The sequence below is a fragment of the Argentina silus genome (genome assembly GCF_951799395.1).
Source record: "Argentina silus genome assembly, chromosome: 2".
NCBI lineage: Eukaryota > Metazoa > Chordata > Actinopteri > Argentiniformes > Argentinidae > Argentina > Argentina silus.
Window position 1 is genome coordinate 6,890,374 of NC_139656.1, and position 14,413 is coordinate 6,904,786.

Sequence of the window (14,413 nt, forward strand, 5' to 3'; positions counted from 1 at the left end):
TTCACTAATTGGCCCTTCTGCAGTCTATGATAAGAGAGCACTTTAAACAGACAGGTGAAGTACATCATGCCTGCATAATCTCTCACTGATTGTGTTAAACAATCAAAGGACCTTCTTCCCTCAATGTTGCCTTCAAGCCTTGGCATGTTTACACATATCCAGGCTACTCTGTCACCGTAGCGATAGATACGAAAACAAGGAGGAAGAAAAGCCAGCCACAGGTCTGTGGTGAGGGTGCAGCCTCCAGTGACATCACCCGATGACATCACACTTCAGATTTGCTGAGACACACGTTCTTGTTCTGTCCCTCAAAGTTCAGGAAAAACAAGTCGGGAGACATTCTGTTGGTGTCCCTCCCTCTCTCTCTCTTTCTCTCTTCCTCTTTTTCTCTCAGTCATATCCTCTCATCAACAGAAGTCAGTTTCTTGATGTTCCAGTGAGATTGTAAGCTCAGTCCTCTTTCTCTGTCTCCCCTGTCTAGTAGGTTTGCTGTTTGGTGGGATCTCTGTTGTACGCCATGGGAGACTCTGTGCCTTTCTCTGTCCTGAATGATAGACTGAGACCACGGTTCACTGCTATGGAGCGTCTCTGCTACTCTCTGGATACACTGGAAGATAGACCAAACCAGCCCAGCACAGTCAGGAGCGGTTCAACCACACGGTCTGCATTACTGAAAGTGGAACCAGAACCCACAGACAATGGGAGCTTGACCATCACAGAACAAGAAGATGAACCAGAGGAGGGGGATGTGGTCACAGAGGGGTTAACATCTTTGACCGAAGAGGGGGACAATGCTGAAACTTTGACTGTGGATAGTGACTATTTGGTCCCTTCTCTGACCATGGAAGACATTGGTTCTGTTGGTTCTGATGAGTTGTCCTTGGTCCGGGAGAGTTTGATTACCTCTCTGACCATGGATGGTGATGGTGCAGATGGTCTAACCACTGTTCGGGAGGGAGATGGTTCTGATCCGGCAACCACAGGCACAGAAGATGGGAGTCCAGCTACCCAGCAGGGCTACATAGATGGAACCTTACCAGACCTGATCAGGAGTGGCAGGCCGCTCAGCAGGCGCAGAACACTAGGACCAGTCTCAGACACGGTAGGAGAGAGAGAGGGTGTTTGTGTGTGTGTGTGTGTGTGTGTGTGTGTGGCGTGTAGTAAGAGAATGGTTGCATATTGTGATAAAGACTGTGTAAGAGGGAGAAAGAGAAGGAGACTGTTTATGTGCTCATTACCTGTTTGTGTACACTATGCTTGTGGCGTCTAATGCAAGCCTGCGTCATCACCTGATGGTGTCTAATGCAAGCCTGCGTCATCACCTGATGGTGTCTAATGCAAGCCTGCGTCATCATCTGATGGTGTCTCATGCAAGCCTGCGTCATCACCTGATGGTGACAGGCCTTGATTTGTGACTATGAGTGTTGGCTGGAGGAGAAGCGTGGGAATACTGTTGTCTCTTTGTACCACGTCCTTATCAGTGAGACAGCCCTGGTGTGTGTGTGTGTGTGTGTGTGTGTGTGTGTGTGTGTGTGTGTGTGTGTGTGTGTGTGTGTGTGTGTGTGTGTGTGTGTGTGTGTGTGTGTGTATATTAGCTCAGCCTGTATAACTGGATTCCTGTTCAGTGTAATCTCTACTGTTTCTGTCAAGAATCTTGATTAGCAAGGCGTTTTTCTGACACTGTCTTGACGTTTTCTTTTATAAAACATAGTATCTGTGTGTATAGTTAAAGGAGGTGCGGCGGGAGGTGGAGCTGTCTCGGAGGCGCAGTCTGAGGCTGAAAGCTCAGGTGGACAAACTACAGGAGAACAGAGATGGACCGGAATGGAGCCAACACAGAGAGAGGGTAACTCACCATTCACACACTAACACTCACGTGGATGAAAAAAGGGAGTCTACTGATGCTCATAGTTCAGACCGGGAAGAAACCTATTAAAGGGATAGTTCACTTGTTTACACCTTATTGTCAGATGGTTCCTTACCCTGAAAGTAGTCCATGGGCCAGGAGAAACTGTAATCCATGATTCAGAGTTGTGTAAATAGCCACTACTAACTTTAGCTAACTTTAGCCACTGCTAACAAAAAAATCAATGGGTGTGAATGGAATCAAGAGGCAAAGTTCAACATTGCATGGCCAAATCAACTCAAATGAACTTTTTGACTTTGTTGGTAGTAACATTGAGGTGATTTGGCCACAAATGTTGAACTTTGTCTCTTGATCCCATTGATCTTTTGTTAGCAGTGGCTAAAACTAGCTGAAGTTAGCAGTCTGGGGTATATCTCTCCCTGCCCGCATCGTGTCTGTCTCACTAGATCTCTCTCTCTCCCTTCTTCTCCTCTCTTTCTCTGTCTCTCACTCCTTCTCTCTAGGTCACTGAGGAGGTTTTATCTGTTCTGGGGCTGTTGCTCCCTCTAACGGAACCAGAGTCCAGATCTACAGAACCCTCGTTTCAGGAGAACCGCCTGGGCAATGCACTAATCCAGCTAAAGAATGTAGCACGCAAGCTGGCAATTAGTCACACTGGACAGGTGAGCACAGCTTCCTCTCCTGATTCCCTCTCTTTAATCTGCACTGATCATACAATTCACAATAGGTGAAACCAATAAGGTGGATGCCTAAAAGGTATTTGTTTTCACCACTTAAATTCTTTCGGATCAGTGAAGAGTGAAGATGAAGTGAAGTAGACAAGAGCTTAAATGAGGGGAAAACATTCAGTGCATTGCAGATAGAAATGCCTTATCTGAAACAAAGACATTCTTTTACACAGTGCTGTTTCTATCTGCAACATTCAGAATGTTTAACATGTTGCCAGGCATGTTCAACATGTCCTTAGGCATGAACTCAGATCATGACCTTGTTTACCTGAGTGGGTCAGGTCAATTGTCTATAACAAGCAGCGTGTTTGTCAGGTGAGCTTAGATCACACCCCTGAGGTGAGCCTAAACCCCGCCCCTCAGGTGAAACTAGACTGGTTCAGTTATGTGAACTGACAAGTTCAGGTGTATTACTGTAAAGCCAAGCAAAGAGCTACACCTGAATGCAGTGATGCCAACAGTGTGGAGAGCAACAGTGTTCTATTTGCTGTTGCATGGTGCATTACCATACAGAATATTATACCAACACAACAACTATTTGATCTGAAGCAGGAGAATATAAATATTTCCTATAGAACATATCAATATTTCCAATGACTATAAATATTAAATAACGACCCAACTACCATGCTTTCTGTTCTTCCCAGGGTTCCAAGTCTGGAGTGCGGAATAGGAAGAGTGTAGAAGATAATGCTATCCTACAGCAGGCACTACGGGACAGAGACGATGCCATTGATAAGTGAGTGTGCGCACACACACACACACACACACACACACAGGCACACACACACACAGGCACACTCATCTCTGGTAGCGTTAACTGGACAGAGAATAGCACAACTCAAAAGGAGTGTCAGCACTTCTAGATAGGGGGAACGTGGGAGGCTCTCTTGTGAAATACAATAAGACACTGGTGAAGTTACATTTTTTCCACTTCCTCCTGTACAGGAAGCAGGCCATGGAGATGGAGCTTCTACGCAGTAAGACAGAGATGATGTCACTGAACAACCAGCTATTGGAGGCTGCACAGAAACGTTTGGAGATGTCTCTGGAGCTAGAAGCCTGGAAGGTACTGGGGGAGATGGGGTGGACGGGTGGGAGGCAGGAGTCCAGTGAGACATTATAAAAGTTGAGAGAGGAGGGATAGAGTCTCAGTAGAGCTCTCTCAAACAGGTTTGGAATGCGTGAGAGAGAGGAATAGAGAGAGAGAGCAAGTGCGGAGGGAGTAATGAATAGGTGGAATGCAGATATAGGAGATTAAGACTGCCGAAGATTGAGAGAAAGTTTAAAAGAGTAAAAAAAAAAGAGGTGAGGTAGAAGAGGTCAGGCAGAAAGGGATAACCTCTGAAACATGGGAGCATATGGGGCTCGGTGAGGGTGTTACTATGGAAAATAAGCTACTTACTAATGAGAGCCAAAAGCAAATTACCCATAGGTTAACAGCCACACACACACACACACACACACACACACACACACACACACACACACACACACACACACACACACACACACACACACACACATTATGTTCAGTCCACATTCAGGCAGTACAACTGGTATCATAGCATGGTTGTAAAGTTTGCGCCATCTGGTGAGGGGCTTGCTCCCCCTAGTGTTTCTTTTTAGTAACATGCAAGTCACTGAACCGCATATCAGCTTTCCCATCTCCTAATCACACACCATGGCGAATGAGAAGATGTCATTACCATGTTTGATGTATCTAGCTTTGAACCTCTCTTCTCTCCCCTGACCTTTGCAATAATGTGAATGTGTCCTAAATCCATTTGCCTGGATTCTATTCAAGAATATTGTATTCTGCTCTAATTCTATTCTAAATGTTTTCCCTGTCTCAGGATGATGTCCAGTACATCATTCAGCAACAGCTGCAGAGCCAGCAGCAGGCAGAGGAAGCCCAAAAGAAGCCCACACGTATGGGGTTAATGAGGAGGACCAACAAACCCCCGATGCAGAGACCAGCCCCCACTCCTGTCCCAACCACTACACTTACATCCTCAATCTTTATCTCCAAACCTGCCCCCTCTACCCCTGTTAATACCCCAGCCCCGGTCACAGCACCTACATCTGCCCCTGCGCCATCTCCTGCCCCCCAGCGCACCTGGAGAGAGAGGCTGAGGATGGGCAAGCTTGGTCGTCATAGTGACCAGGATGCAGTGCAGGAGTTAAAGCAACAAGGGGGTAGCAGAGAGGAGAAGGGCTTTCATAATGTCTCACTAGACTAAATACTGATAACACACACACACACACACACATACACACAGTGGAGGGCTGTCATATCCAGAATGAATGCTCATCATATGCAATTAAGAGGGAGTTAGAGATAAGCAAAATAACATCTATCCATAAAACTAGTTCATACAAACTGGAAGAATGATGCTTTGGTGCTGATAGTGAGCAGACAATAGAATAGATGTATAGATGGAACTCCTGCACCATACTCGCACAGTGCACCATTATGATCTACTCTGTCTAAATTGCATATGATGAGCATTCATTCTGGATAGGAAAATATACTTAGGAGCTTTTATTATATATAAGAATATTCTTTCTTTTTTTTCAGTCGGCACAAAACGGACGCAAATTCAAACGCAGGCGTATTGACAATTTCGGTCGGGGGTAACAGGCTGTCTCGCTTGCGCTCAGGTAATCTCGTTCCCAGACACTTCCGCCCAAATGCGCGAAAGGTCAGGCGTACCAACGCGTCAAACTTGACCTTCATAAAGCCAATAGAAAGACCGTCGAAAACTAAGGTCACTCCCACTAATGCCAGGTTTGAGTCGTTGTTATTCCAGGCTTATATGTGCTGTGCGAAATAGCCTGTTAGCGCTCAGATGGATGGAACACCGGTAAACACGCCTCTTTTACCGCTACTCCACCCACCTGAGCGCAGGCGAGACACCGCTCCAGCGCTGTGGTAATTTCACCTGTTACCGCCGATGAGCAGTGCATCGGTTGTTCTGAAAAATTCTGGTCTTGAAAATAGCACTAATATTTCAGACACAGCGCTGACCATGTTTCCCTTTTATTGTAACCTTGCTCAGAACATTACACCAATTCATTGAGTTTATTTTCTATTGTAAATGAAAAGCACTGTAAGCATTTGTGTTGACTAATGTGTTCAGGCCTGATTAAAGTAATTCAAGTGGCTGGTGTGCTATTCACTGTATTATCCAAGTGTAATGTGTTCTCTTCATTGCATCATTCATGGTCTAGTGTGCCATTTGATTTGAGGTTGTTACACAGTTACACAATCTACAGCTGAGAATGGGAGAAAACAATGATCCACAGTCCCTCTAGAATATTACTTGTCTATAGACACCATCTTGTACATTTGATCTTTCCTGTTTGATACCATACATACAATTTCTATTTCTAATTGAGAAGAATATTACACAAATCTGAAAGGGAGGAAGACAGACATGCCGTAAAAGCCAAGTTTTAATTTTTAAATGTTATTATATATCAGTAATACATTTTATACAATTTCAATATACTCTATATCTCAATAATTATTCACACAATATATGCATCTCACACAACTAAATAACATCATCAAATTAATATCTGCCATGTTCTAGAACGAATGACGTTACTGTGGCAATGTTTTAAAAACAACCTGTTCAAATGCATATCAATAAATTACACTTGAAATAAAGGGAGACAAGGCATGCTTATAGTGAAATTCAGTAATGCACCTCTATTGAGATGTCTGTCTGTAAATTTAAACATAAATTCACATTTCCATAAAATCACCAAGTTGTTCCTCCTTGACACATTCATGTCCAATAGCAAGGCAATGCAAACACTGATCTAGGACCGTTATCTAACGCAAAACCGACCTCACCTACTGTTCCCATCCAACCAACATATTGTGCAACAAGATAAAACTGGATTAGAGGTCAGTGGTTGAGATGCGTAGAGCTTCACTAAACTATTTCACTTAAAACAAGGGTTAGTTCAACTCAAGTCATGTTTTAGATTAATCAAACCTGGCATCCAAGTGAGTGGACTCTCTAATAGCCCATCATTGGCTTCAACAGATCAACTTCTCAGTGCTATACAAATTATATACAATCTAAGTTAGCACACACTAAAACCCTTGAGGGTTATGAGTCCCTGACAACATACACCACTGGCAACACAACTGCCAGTCTCAACACTGCTGGCTATTACAGTAAACCTTTTAAGCAAGTTTTACAGAAGAAAAATAGCTCAAAACAAGAGAGACTCAATAGGCACACACAACACACATCTCACTCAAAAACAGACTTATGGCAGTATCTCGGTTCAACTGTACTTTTCCCACACAAATATTACCCTAAAGAACCAACCTGTCCACACAGAAGGAAAACTGATAAGATCAACAACATTGTTTTGAGTTAGATACATATATTCTTTGCAGCATATTTGAATACTCATATTCTGAAACCTTTAATAGTCTACTGAGTTCAATGTGATTCATATATTTCAATAAATTCCCATTAAAACAAAAGAGTAGATTGATCACAAACAGAGTAAACAGATAAAACAAAATGGCTGCTCACAAGACAGAGTAAAGTAGAGAGTATAGAGTTGTAACCTGGGAGATTCAGGATACAGTTTGATAATACAGTACCTGGAGGCTTAGCCTAGCTCTTGTTGGCATGAAAACATAGCTTGCTCTCTCAACTACATCACATGGTAAAGGTAAACGCAAAACTTCTACATGTAATCCAGAACTATGACACACAACAACAAAAAAATAGCATTATAAATTGTGGGAAAAAAATGTATGAAATTAAAAAATAAATAATTAAAAGAAAAAAATACAATAAAATGCATTCCAGACTAAATGTGTAGTCATGAAACACTTCCCATAACACACAAATAATGTTGGTAAAAGTGATTGTACTCAAATACACATCAACTCAGCCTCAACAGCCCAAGGCGTTCCCTGACATTTGGTGCTGAATCCTCATATCAGACAGAACCAGTGCCGCTGTATTAGACATTCCCTTCACTTGACCCGTCTCCAAGCCCAGCTTCACTTCTCTTATCCAGTATTATGAATTAGGGTTTATATAATCCAACTCTCTTGCCAAGATCCCCAATGACTCACCCCTGTAACCAGCCCAGAGATACTGTACAGACTAGAGCAGCCCCAGACTAGATAAGATTTGGCCGAAAGCCATCATCCCTCTATGCTGTTATAAATCTAGCTCACATACAGTATGATACTGTGCAACAACAAGAGGATCTTTGGATTAGTAACTCACCTCTAAACATCTGGTAAACTAGCCACTATCTACCTACAAACCTACAGATCTACCCCACTACCTAACTACAATATATACTTGTCTACCTATCAATCTACCTATCTAATGGAGTTAAGTAATACAGTTATATATACATTTATACACATAATCCTTGAGCATATTCAAAGGTTAAGATCGACTGCATGAAAAGGGTGAGTTTGGTCCAGGATTAGCAATTAGCATTGTCTACAAGGATGGCCATGCCTCCTCTAATTGTAGCCCCGCCTGCTGTCCATTTAGTGATGGAGCCCCACTGTGGGTTGGTGGAGCACACGTCTTCTATGGGGGAGGAGCTAGGGTTGCAGGAAGGATATAATGGAGCTGATGAAGTCTAGAGGTTTGTCTGCATGAATCCAGTGGCTGGCGTCGGGAATGTACTGGATGTCAGCGCAGGGGAACAGCCGCTGGATCTCTGGGTAATCCTCAGAGCTGACAGAGTGACGGGGAGGAGGTATGAGGGAGGGAGGGAGGGAGGGAGGGAGGGAGGGATAATAAGCGAGGAGGGAGGGATATATAGATATCAAGTGAGAGGAGGATAGGAATAGGAGAAAGACAGAATTAATCAAAAATGTAACAAATTAGTCTCACACCATGATCCATTTGTCTGGGATGTTCACCTGATATATGCAGAACTGGCTCCACCCAGGAACAGAGTGGGACCCTCATAGGTGGTGCTGAAGTCAGGGAAGCTCATGATGTCATCAAGGTGCGCTGAAATGGCATCTAGGTTGACCCTCCAGGCATAGTGACCGTTCTGCTCCACCAGATTAGTCAGCAGGAACTGACGCACAGAGTGCTCCTGTGGGCAGGAAGGTACACCATATGACTAGACAGTCACTATTATCATAGAGCACATATCCCTTTGAACACCTAGTCACTATTAATATAGAACACCTATGCCATTAAAAACCTCACGAGGGCCATGTTTTTGGTTTCACAATGATCTTGTGTCAGTCATGAAATACACAAAATGCCCAGAGTTCAAAGGGGTTAGGGGCTAAAATGAAGCCAGGCAGTAGGATAGTCCTGACCTTGACCAGTTTGCGTAGCTGGTCCTCCGCCATGCGTCTGGCGGTGGAGCGAGGAATGTCACTGGAGATGTTCACCTCCTTCATGGCCTGGATGTAGGAGCGAAAGTTGGTGCGAGTGGTGGTCTGAGCCGGACTGATGTCCACTACCACCAACCTCTCCACCAGACTGGGCTGGAAAGACAGAGAGAAAAGTGAAGGAAAATGGAGAGAGGGGGTGAGAAAGGTAGAGTAGAAATGATAGGGGGACAGGAAGGGGTGGATGAGAGTTGGTGGAAGAGAGAGACAAAGAGGAAGAGAGAATGAGGGACAGCATAAGAGAGACATACATACCAATGCATGACACTGTAAGCAACTTGTTCAAACAAAAAACTAATTCCAAGCATCCAAAATAAACCACAAAGAAAACACAATCAATCTCATCAAAATCAAAAAATACGTTTTGGGCATTTACCTGCGAAAGGGCTGTTGTCATGGCTACCTTGCCTCCCATGCTGTGTCCAATCAGGACGCACTTCCCGATGTGCAGCTGGGCGAGCAGGTGCTTCAGGTCGTTGGTCATCGCATCGTAAGTCAGCACATGGCTGTGCGTGCTATTACCGTGGTTACGGGCGTCGACAGTCAGCACCTGACTGGACAAAGGACATTTAGGACACTAGGGATGGGGGGAGCGAGGGAGGGGAGAGGACACAAGCTAGACTCCATGGGTATTTAGTTGAGTTTCCTTTTCTTGTGTCCTTTCCTCTGTGAGGGAGGCACATGCCGAATGGAGGCAACATGTATGAAAAGCTATCCAGTCCTTTTCAGGACTTTTACATATAATGAGATACTGCTCATCATCGGGAGAAACTGTTCAAATAATTCTGTAAAAGCATTTGCAACTCCCCCCTGCCTCCCTGCATTACCTTCCTGCCAGTCCGCTGCACCAGAGACTTGGCTATGGAGTGGAAGTTGGATTTGCTGCCGAACAGACCATGGAGAAACACCAGCGGAGTGTTCTCTCCTTTACCGTCAAACACATCATAGGTCAGGTTGACCGGGCTGAAAGAGACAACACACTTTGTTAAAACTGGCACATATCTCAAGATCAAATCAGCAGAGAATTTATATTACACAACAAAATAGTTCTATAACACAAGCAGATATAGTTCTATAACACAAGCAGATTGCCAACATCATTCATAACACCACAACAGCACAAAGGCATCAATGACAGCAACATCCAATTAACACACACACTGCTTGGCATTACGGAACATTTTGAATTTGACTCTGTAAGCTTGGAATAAGTCGTTATAGCATAAAGCTGACAAGTCCCATAATGTAGCCAGCCAGCTAGTAGGAACTCAATTAAACACACCATCCTCGACCTCGGATAATACAGCTAGCTAACAAACGTCCACAAATTAGGCCGCTGCTTTAGGGATTCCATTTGTTCTATAATTCAAATCTGGCTAATGACTGTATAGCCTGTAGTGACTTGGTAGCTAGCCGGGTTAGCTAGATAGCTAGCTCGCTATGATTAGCATGGAGCTTGTAGAGGGCATATACCTGGACGAGCCAGCAGCACGAGCCATGCGAGGCACGCCACCACCAAGGATATCCCGCTGTCCCGTTACAAAATGACATGATGTCCGTCCGTTGAGAAGTCCTCTCTGAATGATGCGACACAAAACACTCATGACCAGACTAGTTAATCCTCAAACTGACAGACGGCATAAGCTTTAAATGGGCAATTTTAGAGAGGAGAAGGAAAATCTTCTGACATGAGAAGAGCGGAAAACAGGCGGGGCCTAGAGAAGCTGCAGTGTCATTTGCCAGCTGACACAATACGTCATGACGTAAAGCGCACTGGGCATTCACGTTCTGAACCCTCCACCACCAGGTGGCGTCAGATCTTAAAGGTATCCCTAGGAGATAGGAAATATTTGTATTATTGTAAAGTTGAACCTACAGGTGTGGCCTAGGGCTTAGGTTTAAGAAGTGAAGATACTTCTTAAACCTAGGCTCTAGGCCACACCTGTAGGTTCAACTTTCCAATAATACAAATATCTCCTCCACAACTACAAGCCTATCTGGTGTGTGAGGAGGGAGGTCTAGTGCAATGCTCAACAGCAGTACATTGCCCAACAAAGTTTGAAATACACAATGATCCTTGGGGTGACCTAAAGGCAGTTATAGAAGGCAGTTATTCACATTGATGGGGTGACCACAGGTTCACATTGTTTACGGGCAACCCTGACTTGTTATGGGGAATGGGCACACCGCATAATTATAAGAACATTTTATTATGATCTATTTGGAGCACACCCATAATTAAACCCTTGCCCAAAAGAGACTGGAATCATTGAGGCAACAGTGTTTGGAGAGGATCGCTATGAACTGCCATCAAATGCAGTACTGGTCATGTTATTCAACAAGTTTCTTCCACCTGCCCAATATAGTCTGTAGAACCGTTGATTTAAGGCCGAAGTTTTGTGTTCTCTTTTAGCACGCCTGCCATCACAACGACATGCAACCGCAAAGAGGCCATCAATTTGACCAAGTTGGAGGTCTTGTCTCTCTAGCCTGTTACTATAGGAGACATGTTGACCAGGATATAGCAGGCAATGCATTGCATCACCATGGTGATGGCAATGACATAGAGAACTAAAGGGAGCCAACTGAAACTTTCTATCAATGTGTGTGTGTGTGTGTGTGTGTGTGTCTGTGTCTGTGTATGAGTGGATGCGGTGTAAGCGGGTGCTGGCCTTGTCCTTTAGATGTATTTTAGATGTGCCGGGGGCCTCAGACCACCTGCATTATGCTGATTCTCTCCTACTGTTTAATGTATCAGTTTTTCAGTTTGCAGCAGCCTCTAATCTTGTGTTGTCCTATTTGTACTTATCTGTCCGAGGGGCTCTGAGCCCCTCAAAACTAGACTCCAGTTCTTGAATTCGTCCAGGATGAGTCTACTCCATCATACATCCTGGTCCTTGCCACCCCACCCCGGACCCACCAGAAAGCTGCCCTTCACTATAGACCCTTGAACTCTTGTACCACACCACATTCCACATTCCACATTCCACATTCCACATTAGTTTACTCTTCAGCAATCAGCCAGAGGAGGAATGGTCCCCTTGGAGTCTGGTTCCTCTCAAGGTTTCTTCCTCTGAGGGAGTTTTTTCTTGCCTTCTTGCCCTATATTTTTCTCGTAAAAACAATAGTTTAGTGTTATTTTGTTGTGAAGCACTTTGTGACATTTGTCTATGTAAAAAGCACTGCACAAATAAACTTGATTGATTGACTATTGTATAGATTGCAGGGCTTGTTCCATAATGTTAACTTATTCAGAGTTTGATTTTGTGAGAATCTTCACACAACAGCAGAACAGCTTACCTACTCTATGTTGGTCTGAGGCAGGGTTGGGGGTACTTAAAATGTTTTTCCATTTGAATTTTAAATTAAATTTAAATCACGGAATTGACTGAATTCAAATCGATTGACCCCAACCCTGGTCTGAGGCTTGAGAATCTTCATACAACAGCCTTAGTGCCCGGCCCCATGTTGCGTGCAGTGTCTTGATGATGAACCAGTCATGATTAGAGCAGACTGTTGGAAGTTAGGGACAGCTACTCCAATTTTCACATCTCAATTAGGATTACAGCACTCAGAGGACCATTGATTCCTGCTAAGGGCAAAAAGTTTCATCAGAACACAATAACACATTATCATCACACACATAAGGCCTGTCTCAGTCAAAGACCTGGCCTTGCATAACAACTACATTGACATTTGGTTATTCTGAATGGAATAAAGTACAATTCAACCATGTCCGTGACACCAGCCCTGAGATTTTCTTCCAAACAAGTGTTATCTTGCTGTAAATTCAGTCCAGAAAGACAACCGTCACACTGAGTTGTGTGTGTCTATGTTGCAGGTGAATCAGTTTTTTGTAGGACATGATATCTGTGTAAGCAGTTTGTGTTTTAGACAGATATGACTAATAAAGGTCTCTATCTGGACATCTTTATTGAGACCTTTTGAGCTTCAGCTGCTGTAAACGTCCTTGTCCCTCCTTACATTCCTCTCAGATATTGACCAAATGCAGTCAGAACTACTACTATGTCCAAGCTTATGTACCATACAGTATGTCCTTCAACTGATGATGATATAATCGATACTACAGCTATTTACAATCATAAGAAGTGTCATCTGAGTTGTTTTGATCAGATAGCCAATATGAGTTATCTCACACTGATGCAAAAAAGTCAATATAGGTTAAAGAATCTTTGATAGCCTGTGGTGAAGGTGGGTCCTTGGGATTATTAGATAGGTGTCCCTATCAGTTGTCTCTTGGACTTTGCTGTCTGTTCATCATCTTGTTTATGTGAATTTTGCCACATGTCAAATCTGGATGACCTTTTCCTTTTCCTTCAAATGCTGTGGGATCAGTAACATCTAAGGGTTCAATATATATGTGCCTCTCTCTTTCCCGTTTTACCATTTGGTTTATATTTAATTTTAGTCATGTCATGAATTTGTCTAGTCATCCTCTCCTGTCCATATGCTCTAAGTTCCTCTTTGATTTCACTACCATGCCATTCTCTCTCTCCTTCCTCCTGCTGCTGTATCTTCTTCCTCTCACAGCTCATTGTTCCCCTTTTTTGTCATTTGATTTGTCAGGTAGTAATGTCAGTATCAATCTGCCTTTCAGATACAGATTCCAACTAATAAAAGTTGACTGCATGATGGTTGCAAAGAGAATAGATTCCTGTAAATATTTTTATTTGACACTTTGTGTTCTACAGTAATGCAATTTTTGTTGTTGTAACTACCCACTTGATTCTGAATATTTTAGATTATTTAATTTAATTTAATTTATATTTATAGTAGGTAATCATATTCTCTGTACAGGCGCAGTACTACCATGAACTACGTTTTTCTGCTCAGTGAATATTGTTTTGATGCACTGATTTGCTTTTGTGACTACATTTTGAGCTATAGTGCATTTAGCAAAGGAAATGTGGTGTTTTGGTAAATGTGTTTAGGGGAACGTGTCTTGAAAAGTTTAATACTGTTTCAAGAAATGTGCTCAAGAAATCGAGAAAAACTGCAGGATATTAGGACTAGTGTTTGCCATTATATCAGGGTTTATTCTGGGGGTGTTACAAGACATTTAATAAATTAGGTGTGTGTGTGTGTGTGTGTGTGTGTGTGTGTGTGTGTGTGTGTGTGTGTGTGTGTGTGTGTGTGTGTGTGCGTGTGTGTGTGTGTGGTGTGTATTCTTCCTGACCCGACCTTTCATGCAATCTTTTTCACATTTCACAATAGCCTAGTTTGCTTAGTGGGGCACTACTGGTCTTTATTGCCCTAGCTTATCAAATCAAAGCTAGGACAGACCTGAACAGGTACACTCTGTATAACACACATCCTGATTTCACCAAGTAGGACACGGTTCTGGATTGTCTTTATGCTCTAATAACCCAAACCCTT

General features: G+C 43.3%; 2 protein-coding genes across 3 annotated transcripts; one reads left to right on the forward strand and one right to left on the reverse strand.

Annotated features, from left to right (window-relative positions):
* The first annotated feature begins 390 nt into the window (after positions 1-390).
* bicdl2l (bicaudal-D-related protein 2-like) lies at positions 391-5,775 on the forward strand. Of its 2 annotated transcripts, XR_014554906.1 has the most exons (7): positions 391-1,102; positions 1,727-1,846; positions 2,371-2,529; positions 3,243-3,334; positions 3,544-3,664; positions 4,452-4,967; positions 5,022-5,775. XR_014554906.1 is itself a non-coding variant. In XM_083695377.1 (6 exons), the coding sequence occupies exons 1-6, from the start codon at positions 518-520 to the stop codon at positions 4,836-4,838; spliced, it is 1,464 nt and encodes a 487-aa protein (XP_083551503.1). In that variant the 5' UTR covers positions 391-517; the 3' UTR covers positions 4,839-5,775. The 2 variants fall into 2 exon arrangements, 1 of the variants encoding a protein (XP_083551503.1); XM_083695377.1 differs by having other exon boundaries at positions 4,452-5,775.
* Positions 5,776-5,911: 136 nt separating this feature from the next.
* abhd11 (abhydrolase domain containing 11) lies at positions 5,912-10,655 on the reverse strand. The gene is made up of 6 exons (XM_083695440.1): positions 10,490-10,655; positions 9,844-9,979; positions 9,393-9,566; positions 8,942-9,112; positions 8,528-8,709; positions 5,912-8,339 (listed from the first exon to the last, which is right to left on the reverse strand). Exons 1-6 carry the CDS (start codon positions 10,618-10,620, stop codon positions 8,204-8,206), a joined length of 930 nt encoding a protein of 309 aa, XP_083551566.1. The 5' UTR covers positions 10,621-10,655; the 3' UTR covers positions 5,912-8,203.
* Positions 10,656-14,413: the final 3,758 nt, after the last annotated feature.